The sequence below is a fragment of the Macaca mulatta genome, chromosome 12 (genome assembly GCF_049350105.2).
Source record: "Macaca mulatta isolate MMU2019108-1 chromosome 12, T2T-MMU8v2.0, whole genome shotgun sequence".
In the NCBI taxonomy this organism is placed as follows: domain Eukaryota; kingdom Metazoa; phylum Chordata; class Mammalia; order Primates; family Cercopithecidae; genus Macaca; species Macaca mulatta.
In genome coordinates this window covers 141,702,365-141,716,712 of record NC_133417.1, presented here as the reverse complement: position 1 = coordinate 141,716,712, position 14,348 = coordinate 141,702,365, and the positions used below count along the sequence as shown (strand labels likewise).

The window sequence follows — 14,348 nt, the reverse complement described above, 5'->3', positions numbered from 1 at the left end:
ACAAAAAAAGAAAACTACCGGCCAACATCCCCAATGAACATAGATGGAGAAATCCTCAACAAAACACTAACAAACCAAACTCAACAATGCTTTAAAAAGATCATTCACAACAACGAGAACACATGGACACAGGGAGGGAAACAACACACAGTGGGGCCTGTTGGAGGTGGGGGGCGGGTGGAGGGAGAGCATCAAGAAAAATAGCTAATGCATGTGGGGCTTCATACCTAGGTGATGGGTTGATAGGTGCAGCAAACAACCATGGCACACATTTACCTATGTAACAAACCTGCCCATGCTGCACATGTACCCTGGAAATTACATTTAAAAAAATACAATCAGGAAAAAAAAAAAAAGAAAGATCATTCACCATGACCTAGCAGGATTCATCCCAGAGATGCAAGAATGGTTCAGCATACACAAATCAATAAACATGAAACATCACATTAACAAAACCAAGAACAAAAACTGTGTGATCATTTCAATAGATGCTGAAAAAGCATTCCGTAAAATTCAACATCCCTTTACTATAGCAATTCTAAACAAACTGGACACCGAAAGAACATACCTCCCAACAGTAAAGGCAATATATGACGAACCCACAGCTAACATCATACTGAATGGGGGAAAATTTGAAAGCCTTTCCTCTAAGCTCTGGAGCAGGACAAGGATGCCCACTCTTACAACTTTTATTCAACATAGTACTGGAAGTCCTAGCCAGAGTAATTTGTCAAAAGAGAAAAATCAAAGACATCAGAATTGGAAAGGAAGAAGTCAAATTAGCCTTTTTTGCAGATGATATGATCTTATAGCTAGGAAAACCTAAAGACTCCATCAAAAAACTGGGAGAATTTATAAATGAATTCAGTAAAGTTACAGGAAACAAACCAGCATGCAAAAATCAGTAGCATTTCTATAGCCAACAGTGAAAAAATCTAAAAAGATTCAAAAAAGTAATCCCATTTACAGTACCTACAAAAGATATGAAACACCTAGAAAAGAAATATGAACCAAAGAAGTGAAAGATTTCTACAAGGAAAACTATAAAGCGCTGATGAAAAAATTGAAGAGGACACAAAAAAATGGAATGATATATTCCATGCTCATGGATTGGAAGAATTAATACTGTTAAAATATGAATACTACCCAATAAATTTACAGATTTAGTGCAATCTCTATCAAAATAACAATGATATTCTTCACAAAAATAAATAAAAAAAATTCTAAAATTCAGGCCGGGCGCGGTGGCTCAAGCCTGTAATCCCAGCACTTTGGGAGGCCGAGGCGGGCAGATCACAAGGTCAGGAGTAGGTCTCTACTAAAAATACAAAAAATTAGCCGGGCGCGGTGGCGGGCGCCTGTAGTCCCAGCTACTCAGGAGGCTGAGGCAGGAGAATGGCGGGAACCCGGGAGGCGGAGCTTGCAGTGAGCCGAGATCGCGCCACTGCACTCCAGCCTGGGCAACAGCGTGAGACTCCGTCTCAAAAAAAAAAAAAAAAAAAAATTCTAAAATTCCTATAGAACCACAAGAGACGCTGAATAGCCCAAACAATCCTGAGCAAAAAGAACAAAGCTGGAGGTATTACATACACTACCTGACTTCAAAATATACTACAAAACAGTAGTAACCAAAGCAGCATGATACTGGCTTGAAAACAGACACACAGACCAATGGAACAAATTGAAAACCCTGAAATAAATCCATGCATTTACAGCCCATTTATTTTCGACAAAAGTTCCAAGAACCTACATTGGAGAAAGGACAGTCATTTCAATAAATGGTGCTAGGAAAACTGGATTACCATATGCAGAAGATTACAGCTAGACCCCTATATCTCACCATATGCAAAATCAAATCAAAATACATTATTATCAAAAAGACAAAAAATAATGGATTCCAGCAAGAATGTGGAGAAAAAGGAACGCCTGTGCACTGTTGGTGGGAATGCAAATTAGCTACTATGGAAAACAGTATGGAAGTTCCTCAAAAGACTAAAAATACAACTATTAGGCTGATAGAACCATTAACAGTAATGGCAAAAACCACAATTACTTTTTGCACCAACCTAATACCATATGATCCAGCAATCCCACTGTTGAGTGCATATCCCAAAGAAAGGAGACCAATACATCAAAGAGATAACTTCACTTGCATGTCTGTTGCAGCACTATTCACAATAGCCAAGATATGGAATCCACCTAAGTGCCTATTAGCAGATAAGTGAATACAGAAAATGTGGTATGTATACACACAATGGAATATTATTCAGCCATAAAAAGTAATGAAATCCTGTCATTTGCAGACATGAATGGAACAGGAGGTCATTATGTTAAGTGAAATAAGCCAGCACAGAAAAACAAAAATCACATATTCTCACTTATACATGGGAGCTAAAAAAGTAGATCATCTGAAGATACAGAGTAGATTGGTGGTTACCAGAGGACTGGAAGGGTAGGTGGGTGAGGGGAGATGAAGAGACATTGATTAATGGGTAGAAAAATACAGTTCTTTAGAAGGAATAAGATCTAGTGTTTGATAGTTCAATAAGGTGAGTATAGTTAACAATAATCAATTGTATATTTCTAAATAGCTAAAAGAGTAGGATTTGAATGTTCTCAGTATAAAGAAAAGATAAATATTTGAGATGATGGATAGTCCAATTACCCTGATTTGATAATTACACATTACATGAATATATCCAGATATCACATATACACTGAAAATGTGTACATCTATTATGCATTCATTTTTTAAAATAAAGAAATAGTACTACGTTTTACAAAACAAAAAAGGTAATATTAAATGACAGTAGAGTTTCATAAATTTTTCCCCTAAGATCTCCAGATTGTTTGGTGTATATGGGTAGATGGGTACATGATGATATGTTAGTATTTCTCTGCTCAACACCCATAAGAGACACATGGATATAGAATGTAATTATAAAAAGAATTGTTACGTCCAGTTTTCTACTGTAAAAATTAAATTAGAAGTCAAAAGATTTAATCTAATACAATCTAAGTTTAACATGAAATATTACTTTAGAATCAGTTGGGATTCAACAACTTCTATTTAATTAGATTTCCATTTTATTTAATTCAGTCTACATTTACTGAACACCTATGCTGTGCCACACACCAGAAACTTAGGCAATGTTCAGTTTGTTCATGCTAAAGTCTTACTAGCTTACACTGATACCATACAAAGATAGAATTACATGTTTTTAACTTTCTTTTAGTGTTATTTTGTAGTTTATATGTACTCAGCTCAAATGAATGAAGTTTGTATTAATTTTTTCTGAATGAAGTTTGGTATAAAGAGAATAACGTCTGTTTTGTATTCAATGTGACTTTCTTCAGTTTGCTTTTTTTTTCTTGAGTATGTCTTCACTTGGCATGACATGTTCTATTGAAATTTTACACCATTAAGAGATATATGGATTCAGTTTTTAAAAGAATGTTATCTTCTGTTCACTGGCTGAAAACCATTTTTAAAAATCCAAAATCTGTTACCCTAAATCCAAGAAATGTTTGCAATTGAATATATTTTCCACTATATCACTGGTTAAGATATTACCTACTCATTTTAAAGTTTATTTTTTGTTATTTCATTTTGTTGCGCTATACCAATGTAGAAACCATTGACTTGTCTGATCTAAACCATATTTGTATCTTTAGGAGAGGTTTGGCATATTTCTAGGAGTGACTATTTAGTAACTGAAACCAAAATTAGAGCAAGAGACATCATCATGCCTTCAATTCCTGACCAAATGTTTCTTTTACCATTGTCCTATAAATTGTCTTTTTTTGGATATTGCCATTTTAAATATTTATATTCTAAAATACAAAGAAAAATAAATAGCACTCTAAAATTTATGTGCAATTATTTTAATTGGCAGAGCCAATGGAGTGGATCAAGTAGAAGGAAACTTAATGATTGTAATACATTTCATTTTGTGGATCCCTTTGAAATAATTTGTCCTACAGTCATGACCATCATATATTTTATGTTACCCTGAAGCTATCAATGTTTGCATTATAATAAAGAACACTGGGGAAACACTTATTAAAGAGGAAGACCTGTCACTTTTAAACGCATCTACTGAATCCTAAAAGCAGCATAAAACCTTGTTCACTTTCCCACTCTAACATGAAGCAAGCTGTATTCTAAATGATTTTTTGGCCAATACATTCAATTTCTTTCTTATTAACAGCTAACCTCAAGTACGAGCTTGGGCGCCCAAATGAGCATGGCCCTCTCCCGAGACTCCGTTTGGGAAAGCTCTGTGCATATTGTAACTGCTTTTGTTGCCCTCAGAACATGGGGTTCCTCTCTGGGAATTGCTGTCAAAGCCAAAGTGAGCAAAGAATCTAAATGAAATTCTCTTTGATGATCACACTTTCATTTCAAAATGAAATGAAACTATGTAGTCTAGCTTGGTCATGTGTATTATTCATCATATTTGCTGCAGATGATCTTTGATTGTTTTTATTTTTTAAAAAAATTCTCAAAAAATAGATTCGCTGTAATTTGTGGGTTTTTGTTTGGCTTTGTTTTTGTTTTGTTACACTTTTTAAATGCAAAAGGGCTGTTCCCTACATGTCCTGGGAAGGAAGCAGCACCTTGGAAACGAGTGTGAGTTTCCAGGCACCAGCTTTGAAGGCCTGCTCCCCTGCATTGAGGGAGAACCAGGCATGGGGTTGGAGGACAGTTGGGAGTGTGCGCTTCCCAGGCAGACAGAGCTAGGCTCAAAGCCCAGCTCTGCAGTGTGCCAGTGGAAGGATTTTGAGTGACATACTTACCAGTGAGCCTCAGTTTCTTCTTCTCTAAGGGCAGGAGAGTGCTACCTATTTCACAGAGATGCTGTTAGGAGGCCCTTAGGACAGACTGAAGGAAAATGGTCTAGCCTGGAGCTTGGAGTAAGATATGCCATCATGGAATGCTGGCTGATGTTAATTATCTTGAAAAATTATAGTATGTTGTCACGATATCTGACTGATTCATAGAGTGGAAAACTATCAAGAACTACAACTTTTCATGCAACAAAACACAAAATAATTTCATGCAACAAAAAAAAATTCAAAATAAATAAATTGTTGTGTAAATACATGTGCAACTGAGTTCAAACTATAAAACATCCTGGCCTTTGTCATCATGTACTGCTGAAGTTATGAACTGAAAATGTAGTCTGTTAAAAATATGATCCTGTAAAGCAAAGGGTTTGGAGTAGCCCATAGGGTTTAAACCTCATCTGCGGCTACTGTAGCTAGCTGCAGGGGGGAATTGTGGAGGCAAAAATGGTGCTACCTGTGCACACAGCTTGTGTTTTGGCACCAGCAAAAAGTCTGCAAACACAACAAGCAGTGCGTCCTGTACAACTGTGTCTGCAGGGCCATCAGACACCTGAGTGGGGAGATTAGAATTTCAAGAAGAACGCCTGGAAGCATCTGTGGTTTCGAAAGGCCACTTCAGGAGGCTTTGGGGAGAAAAAGGAAAAGTCACCGTTTTCTTTTCTATTGCATGGGATTTTGCAATCTAGTTACTTGGGAGCCTCTGGTTTTGTTTTTAGTTTTTTCTTCGTATTGGGATGCAGTTTTATTCTTGTCTCAGGTCTCCAGATCATCAGAGACTAAATGACGAAAAGAATTCTCTTCCTTACCCTCCTGTTTGTCCCCTGAGCCCAGGACTCCTTTGTCTACATTCTAGGGCAGGACATCTGCCTTTACTTATCTAATATGAGGGCTCATTGCAAAGTGATGTAATGCAGCAGTTTAAAGCCGTTAAGGTCAAGAACCCCGGAGCCAACCTACCTGGGTTCAGATTCCAGTTCGACTGTTTTCTAGCTGTGTGAACTTGGGCTGGCACCTTGGCCCCTTTGTGCCACAGTTTCTATACATGTAAAATGGAGGCAGTAATAACTCCTAGCTCATAGATTTGTGTTAAGCATTAAAGAAATTGCTATCTGTAAGGCATTTAAACTAATGTCTGGCAGTAGTAGCATGCAGTAAGCACTACATAAGTGTTAGCTGTTAATTTTTAAAATAGATTATTAACATGCATTTAGATGCTCACATCATTCATAATTCAAAAATGCTTCTTAAATTGCCATCTTTTATCTACTTAAGTTAGCAAATATCAAAAAAGTTAACGTTACAGTGTTGGCAAGGTATAGAAGCACAGACATTGTCATGCACTTCTTGTGAGGGGAGAGTAAATAGCCCAGCCTCTTTGCAAGGCAGTTCAGCAGTATTGCAATTACAAATGCACATTTTTTATAAAAGTATGGTCTATAGTACCCATAATTTTTTTTAAGTCAGAGGAAACCTATCAGCAGAGAGAGACAGCAAAGCATGGAGAGTAAGAACAGAGACTCCAGAAATAGATGCCTCAGGCCAAAGCCCTAGCCACTTCCTAGCTGTGTGACCCTGGACAAGTTCCTTGACTTCTTTGTGCCTCAGTTTTCTCATATAAAGATGAAGATAATAATGCTACCTAGTAGCATAAGGCTGTGTTGAGAAATAAGGGAGTTAATACTTTTCAACCACGTAAAATAGTACCTCGGAAACCATAAATGCCATCAAAGTGTTTATTTTAATATATGTTTAAAGAAAGCACACAAGAGTAACAGATGAAAAGCCCACCACTAATTAATTATAAGCACAACTAGACCTCTTATAACCCAGTTCCTAATAAAGCTATTTTTTTTACATACTAAAAATTTTTTCAGAAATTAGGCTTAACAGGCTAGAACATTTTTTATTCTTTAATAGTTTTGTGCCCACTAAAATTGTTGCATCTCAGATAAAGATTTACCATAACTTTGCTCTGAGCAGAGGGTAAAAGCAAACCATCAGCTCTAGCTATCCGTACTATCTTTCTTCACTTCTCCTGCTGGGCTCATCTTTATGAGTAGGTATATTGTATAAACACAGATACATAAATATAGATATATTACTCTGAAATGAAATGATGAAACAAAATGGCTGATTTTAATAAACTAAAGAACACCTCCCTCTTCGCATGATCTTGAAATGAACCAACTAAGGAGTGGTGCATTCCTCAGCGTGAGGTCTTCCATGTGCAAAATTAGAGCCAGGGCATGCGGCGAGCCCAATGATCTGACCGAACATGTGCCTCTAAGTGCTAGGTCCTAATGAACACTGAGGTGTCCAGGGGCGCCGCAGTGCTCATCAATCTCTGCATTGACGATGGCAAGAAATTTCACAGGATGGTCATTTGCTGGGAATAGATGTCTACCCTGCTCCTTCTTTGCCTTCGGTAACAACAAAGCGCCACAAAGAGCACAATCCAGCGAGACAGCGAACTGCCCCAGAAAGTTAACAGCATTCAGTCACTTATTTGCAAGTATATTTGCAGCTGATAAATTGAACAGACTTTCATTTGGACAAATGTCCATTTTCTCTTACTAATTTGAAGAAGGATTTTTAAAGACAAAGCCCATCAAACATTAGATAAGCATTTTAAGTTAATGGACCATGTAGTCCTATTTCCCCACAAACTCAGGAGGCATCACATTATGTCCTATTTTTACAGCAACATCAATTATTAATATGTATATTTTTGCTGACAGAGGACCTTGCTATAAATGTAGGTTTCGTTATCCAGTTCTGGGTCATTAACTATGGAAAGCTTGTAAATATAATGGTTTATTCACATGGGAAGCCTTCATTAAGATGCATTATTCTACAGCTGATGTATTTCAATATATAGTATACTATCGTGTTCTCTATCTCCCTTTAATATTTGTAATTTATTTTTAAATGAGCTGCTGTTTATGCAGTGAGTTAACAAATTTGAATTCCACATGACCAAAGTTGCTAAAGAGGAAAAGATGTTTTAGCCCAAAGGAAAAGCTGCTCATTAACATAGGACCTAAATATGTTATAACCTTTAAATTCAAAAGCAACCAGAGAAAGGAGCCACAAATGACCCAAATGTATTTTTGTCAGAGAAAGTCTATATCAAGAAACATGCATGAATACACACATATTAACAGCACAGCGTGGTGTAATAGGAGAAACACAGCACTAAAGGAGCCGGGAAGCCTTATTGCTGGATTCTTCATTAACGTGGAATGACAGGAAAGTCACTGAGTTCTGAACCTCTGTTTCCTCATCTGTTTAGTAGGATAGTCATGTCCTCATTCTCACCTCAAATAATAGATGTGTGGCCAACATGGTGAAACCCCGTCTCTACTAAAAATACAAAAATTAGCTGGGTGTGGTGGTGCACTCCTGTAGTCCCAGCTACTCAGGAGGCTGAGGCAGGAGAACCACTTGAACCTGGGAGGCAGAGGTTGCAGTGAGCCGAGATCGTGCCACTGCACTCCAGCCTGGGCAACAGAGTGAGACTCTGTCTCACAAAAAAAATATATAAATAAAAATAAAATGAAATGAAAATAGATGTGGACATGAATAAAGAAACGCAGCACAGGAATATGTAAGACAGGAACCATGCCAAGGGGCTATTAGGAAAATCCAGTGACAGCTGAGTGTTTTGTTGCACTCATGGATTGTGGAAGTATTAGGAAGTTTCTTGGACACATCGTATAGGGCTGTTGACAAGACACAAATTAGAATCACTTGCTCATTCATTCATTTGTAGGGATGAAAGGAGAAAAGACTCAGGTAAAATATAGTTTGTCTGTATACGTCTATGAAGGAAATCTACAAATAACGACAGGAACAACATAATTTGGAGAAAAGCAACACCAGATGATACATTATACAGTAGATAATTGTGACATTATTAATACAAGACTTCAATCAGAGGCAAAAAAAAAATTTGGGTCATTTATTGCAGAGATCCATTTTAACATCTCCATGAAAACTAAATTAGCCATTGGAGAGATTAAAGTCTCTATATGAATTTATGCTATATGTCTTACACACTTAAGATGTAAACACTAGGAATGAAAAACATTACCTGGACAATATAAGAACTGGATATTTTAATGATAATATAAAGGAAATTCCTACTGTTCAGTTTTGACACAAATACATAATATAAAGAAAAGTCATGCTTTTGAGCACCTTTATTGAGGCAATTAATGATCATTTGTTTTTAACATTGTTCTTTAAAATGATTCTGTAATTCTCATTCTATATTTGCTTTTATATTACTTTAAAAAGTAATTTTTAGGGTTTTTCTTCTAGCATCATAAAAGTTGTATTTTCTCAGCCAGGCATGGTGGTTCACCCCTGTGATCCCAGCACTTTAGGAGGCAGAGGCGAGTGAGTTGCCTGAGTTTAGGTGTTTAAGACCAGCCTGGGCAACACAGCAAGACCCCATCTCTACAAAAAATCACCCAAGTGTGGTGGTGCGCACCTGTACTCCCACTACTCAGGAGGCTGAGGTGGGAGGATTGCTTGAGCCCAGGAGGCAGAGGTTGCAGTGAGCTGAGATTGTGCCATTGTACTTCAGCCTGGGTGACAGAGTGAGACTTTGTCTCCAAAAAAGAAAAGTTGTTTGTTCTCATTTTACTAAACTTAGAAAATTGGCTCAAATTTCCTTAGGATTTTCTAATGCATATATTTACCAAGTATGATATATGTGGTTTCCTGTTCTCTTTTCACTGACTTTATGGGGTGAGTGGACACTGTATTTTAACGACATCTTCATTGTGAAATCCCTCCCACCTCCAGAGGTTCATAGGTATTTCTTTGAGAGTGTGTGTATATGTGTGTGTACATTTGTGTTACATTTAACTAATTCGTTCAAAATTTTAGTTTAAGACATGAATTGAATCTTTAAGATAATGATTTTTTTGAAGTAATTGATTTAAGTTTATAGTTTTGCTAATGTCTCTTATAAACAGGGTCTTGAATTTTGTCATATTCTTGTTTCACAGCTTTCAAAATGGACTTTAACGTTGTTCTCTTACCCTTGGACATTTCTTTACTCCAGAGCTCCCTAGTATTCCTGGATTTCGCCCACTTAGCTATTGGTGCAGCCTGTCCTAATGGCAACAATCACAATAGTGTTCACCATAGTGACTACAAAAAATAAGAAAGGAACAAGTATAAAATAAGAAACTATTCTGGGAATATAAGAGCATGCCCAAAATTAAAACAACAACAGTAACCACTCCAAAATTTAAATAATCCAAATGGTACACATAACTGAAAAGCAAATTGGTTCTGGAAGATAAAGCTAAAGAAATCTCCTATCTGCGCTGTAACATAGTGATTTTTTTCTCCTATTTGCACTATCACCTAGTGCAAATAGACAAATGGAAAATATAAAAGCTCGGAGTCATGAAAGATCAATCTGGTGGTCTGGCATTTATCTAATGTTTACTGCAGACAAGGAAATGGAGAGAAAGAGATAATAGAAGGAAAACTTGAAGAGTTGAAGGTAATTCTTTATATTGAATAGACCTACCAAAGGAGAATACAATGAATGAAGAAATGCCTACACCTAGATACATTTTAATGAACTTTCAAAACTCTTAAGAGTAAAGCATTATAAATACTTTCAGGGAGGTAAACAGCTTACTTGCAAAGGAACAACAATTCCGTTTGCAAAAATGGAGCTGGAAACTCTACATATTAGAAGTAGAATTCCTCAAAGGAACTACCAAAATGCCATTCAAGTGGGAGGGACCAAATGAAGACATCCTTACAAATGCAAGTCCTTATAATATTTATGGCTATACATATTCATTCTGAAAGTTACACTCAAGGACATACTTCAGCAAAAGGAAAACTGAATACAAAAAAGAACAAGGGTCATATGGTTTGGATGTTTGTCCCCTCCAAATCTTGTGTTGAAATGTGATTCCTAATGTTGGAGGTGGAGCCTAGTGGGAGGTGATGGATCATGGGGGCAGATCTCTCATGAATGGCTTAGCACCATCTCCTTGGTGATAAGCGAATTCTCTCCGTTCACACAAGATCTGGTTTTTTATATGAATCTCGGACCTCCCCTTCTTTCTCTCTTGCTCCCTTTCACCACGTGAGGCACTGGCTCCCTGTCATCTTCCGCCATGATTGTAAGTTTCCTGAGGCCTCACCAGAAGCCACGCAGATGCTGGCACCATGCTTCTTGTACAGCCTGCAGAACTATGAGCCAAAATAAACTTATTTTCCTTATAAATTACCCACCCTCCAGTATTCTTTTATAGCAGTGCAAAAATGGACTAATGCAAAGGGTAAACAGAGAAACCAGGACATCTCATAGTTAAATGTAAACACATGTTTTCAAAATTAATTACAGTCTATGATATTATAAAATGAGAGGTTGTGGGAAGAAAAGTGAACACATGCATAGGTCCTATACTTGTTCAAAGAAGCTCTAGATTATGATAAATTCTAGACAGATAGAAATACAGATATTAAATAACATGTTAAAATTTTAAGATAACCAGTAGAAGATTAAAATAAGATGTATAATTTTTAAACCACTACATGATAAGAATGAACAAAACTAACTCCATAAATCCAGCAGAAGGTAGGAAAGGAAAAAAACAAAACAAAACAAAAAGAAAGTGTGTTAGATAAGAAACTTAAGATAAGATTATCTCCAAATGTTTCTTCTATACAATGAATAAAATTTTTCTTTTCTATAATTCTCAGATTGAGTTTTTTTAATCCAGATCTATGTTGTTGACAGGAGAGAAACCTCAAACATATTGAAGCTGAAAACTTCAAAACAAAAGAACATAAAGCATTACGTCAGGGACTGTGGATTAAATACACTGAGTAAATGTACTCAGTTAGCTTTGCTTCCTCTGGATGCTTGCATTTCTTATTTGCCTTTGCTAGGACACTATGGAAGATATTAACACATTGGTTTAGTTTCTGATATTTTTGCCAGCTCTGTAACTTTTATGACCTCAAACCTTTTTGTTTGTATATATTTTCAGAATCCACCTCCTCTCTTTAATGAAGTCAGTGCTACAGTAATCCAGGCTGAAAAGGTGGACCGCCTGCGGAACGAGGTGCAGATGAAGCATGAAGAGGACTACAGGGAAGCCCTGGTTACCATCAAGAATGACCTAAAGTTGATAGAAGGCCTGGACATCAAGGAGAACCTTCAAGACCAGATCCGGCATTGGTTCATTGAATGCAGGTGAATATGAGCTACATCGTGATATGTCCAGACAGTCTGTTCTTTAGTGTCTGAGGTTATTGTATGTTTTTAAGCACAGAAGCATATTGATATAGAGTCATGAGGTTTCTTGGCTTCGTTTTAGAAGCGTGAAGTGCCAAGGCTAAGAATTCAGAAATTAATTTTTTTAAATATGGAAAAACGGCCCACATAGTGCCTCTGTGACCACATGGCTTGGAATATAATGGGTGCATGACATAGCCCCAGGATGGCAGGACTTCACATGCCAGGTCTGTCCGAAAGCCACGAGACCCAGAAACAACCTTCCCTTCTGGCATCTAGCCAGCCTCTCTACTTGTAAGAAGCTTGAGATTCTCGATCATGGTCCCTCTCGGTCATAATGCTTTGAGGCAGCTGCTGATTCCTGGGACTTGACACCTGGCCACCAGGTCTCCTTGAAATGATGGTGTGTTATGTGGTTCTTGCGTTGCTATGAAGAAATATCTGAGGCCAGATAATTTCTAAGGAAAAGAAACTTAATTGGCTCAAGGTTCTACAAGCTTTATGGGAAGCATAGTGCTGGTATCTGCTCCTGTTTGCCTTGGGGAGCTTTAACTCAACTTACAGTGGAAGGTGATGCAGGAGGAGGCGTGTCAAATGGCAAGAGCAAGAGCAAAAGAGAGAGTGTGGGGTTGGCAGTGGGAGGGTGGTGCCACACACACTTTTAAACAACCAGATCTTGCAAGAACTCCCTCACTATAGCAAGGACAGCACCAAGCCATGAGGGATCTGCCCCCCTGACCCAGACACCTCCCACCAGGCCCTACCTCCAACGCTAGGGATCACATTTCAACATGAGATTTGGAGGGGGCATCCAAACTTTATCAAATGGGTAGATAGGTAGTTTTGGGGACAAGGCTCCAAGCGTATTCATATTTAAGGGTGTTCTTTAATGCTCTTAAATGAAACATTAAATGAGTTAAAACTTGTTTACAAAAGATGGTTTTTAAATGGTATTCATCAGAGAATTTTTCTACACAGCAGAACAGTTTGTTGGTAACCTAATTAGAAGAATTTTTTAAACCAATTTTATTTCAAGAAGGGAAGAAAAGAGGGCAGATTGTTATGATAAATCCCAGGAGCCATAGAAGGCAGACTTGGCCATCTGTTTTCTTGATGGGGTATTGCATCATATTACATCAGGTCTCAAGATGTTCTGACGCCAACTGTGGTTAGCTCATCAGGACCAGAGAATTTAAATGTTGGCAGTAGAAAAATTGAACTTTCTCTCAAAAGATTCTGTTGAAAGATATCTGTGGCAGGCAGCCTCTAAGCTGGCCTCCAGTGATCCTCCCCTGAAGTGTAAGGTATACCTAGTAACTCACTTCCAAAGACAAGGATATGGCTAGAGTGATGGGATATCACCTTCATCCTGCTTGCCTTTCCTGCTCTCTCACTTGCCTTTTCCCTTGCTGGCTCAGAGGAGTCAGCCACCATAGTGTCTGCTGCCCAGTGGAGAGGCCCACATGGCAGGGAGCTGGGGGAGGCTCCCGAGCAACAGCCATTGAGAAGCTGAGGGCCCCCCTCCAGCAGCCTGAGAACTAAATGCTACCCACCAACCACAGGCATAGACTTGTAAGTGAATCCCCTTGACCCAGGTGAGCCGTCAGATGAGACCACAGTCCCCACCAGCACTTTGATGACAGCCTTGTGGGAGACCTTGAAGCAGAGGCGCCCAGCTGAGCCACATCTGATTCCCCACCCACATAAACTGTGATGCAATATGTGTTTGTTGTTTCAAGCTGCTAAGGCTTGGAATGACTTGTTATGCAGCAATAGGTGTCTAATACATATCAATTACTTTTACAGTGATTTACAAAAATCTAAAGTACTATAAACTTCTTGTATTAACTTTATGTGGGATCCTAATACACTATCTCCTCAATAATACTTCAGTTTTATACTAAAGTTTCTTCATGAGTGTTTGACATAACAGTGACATGCTTTTGACTGAGAGTTCCATCCTTTCCTACAATACAATTTTAAAAGTGATGACTTTTAAAAATTCAAAATTGATTACATTTGTGAGATTTTCTTTCTATGTCTTATTTATCAGAGATATTTTATAGCAAAATGGGATATTTTGAATGAGGGGGTATTTAAAATGAGGAATTTGATGTTGTGTAAATTCTGTACTGATGATGATAAATGGAGACGGAGGGCTGCTGTTAATTGAGCAGATGGTATCGATGTGCACATAGCCCTCCTTTCTCCATCA

The 14,348-nt window shown here is 37.9% G+C and overlaps 1 protein-coding gene across 4 annotated transcripts in view; it reads left to right on the top strand.

Moving 5' to 3' along the window:
- The window catches only part of IQCA1 (IQ motif containing with AAA domain 1), a 166,314-nt gene that overhangs the window by 29,570 nt on the left and 122,396 nt on the right, over positions 1-14,348 (top strand). For all 4 annotated transcript variants that reach the window (XM_077957952.1, XM_015111399.3, XM_015111398.3 and 1 more), the window contains one exon: positions 11,886-12,091. In XM_077957952.1, coding sequence (XP_077814078.1) covers positions 11,886-12,091 — 206 coding nt within the window. The remainder of the gene's footprint in view (positions 1-11,885; positions 12,092-14,348) is intronic.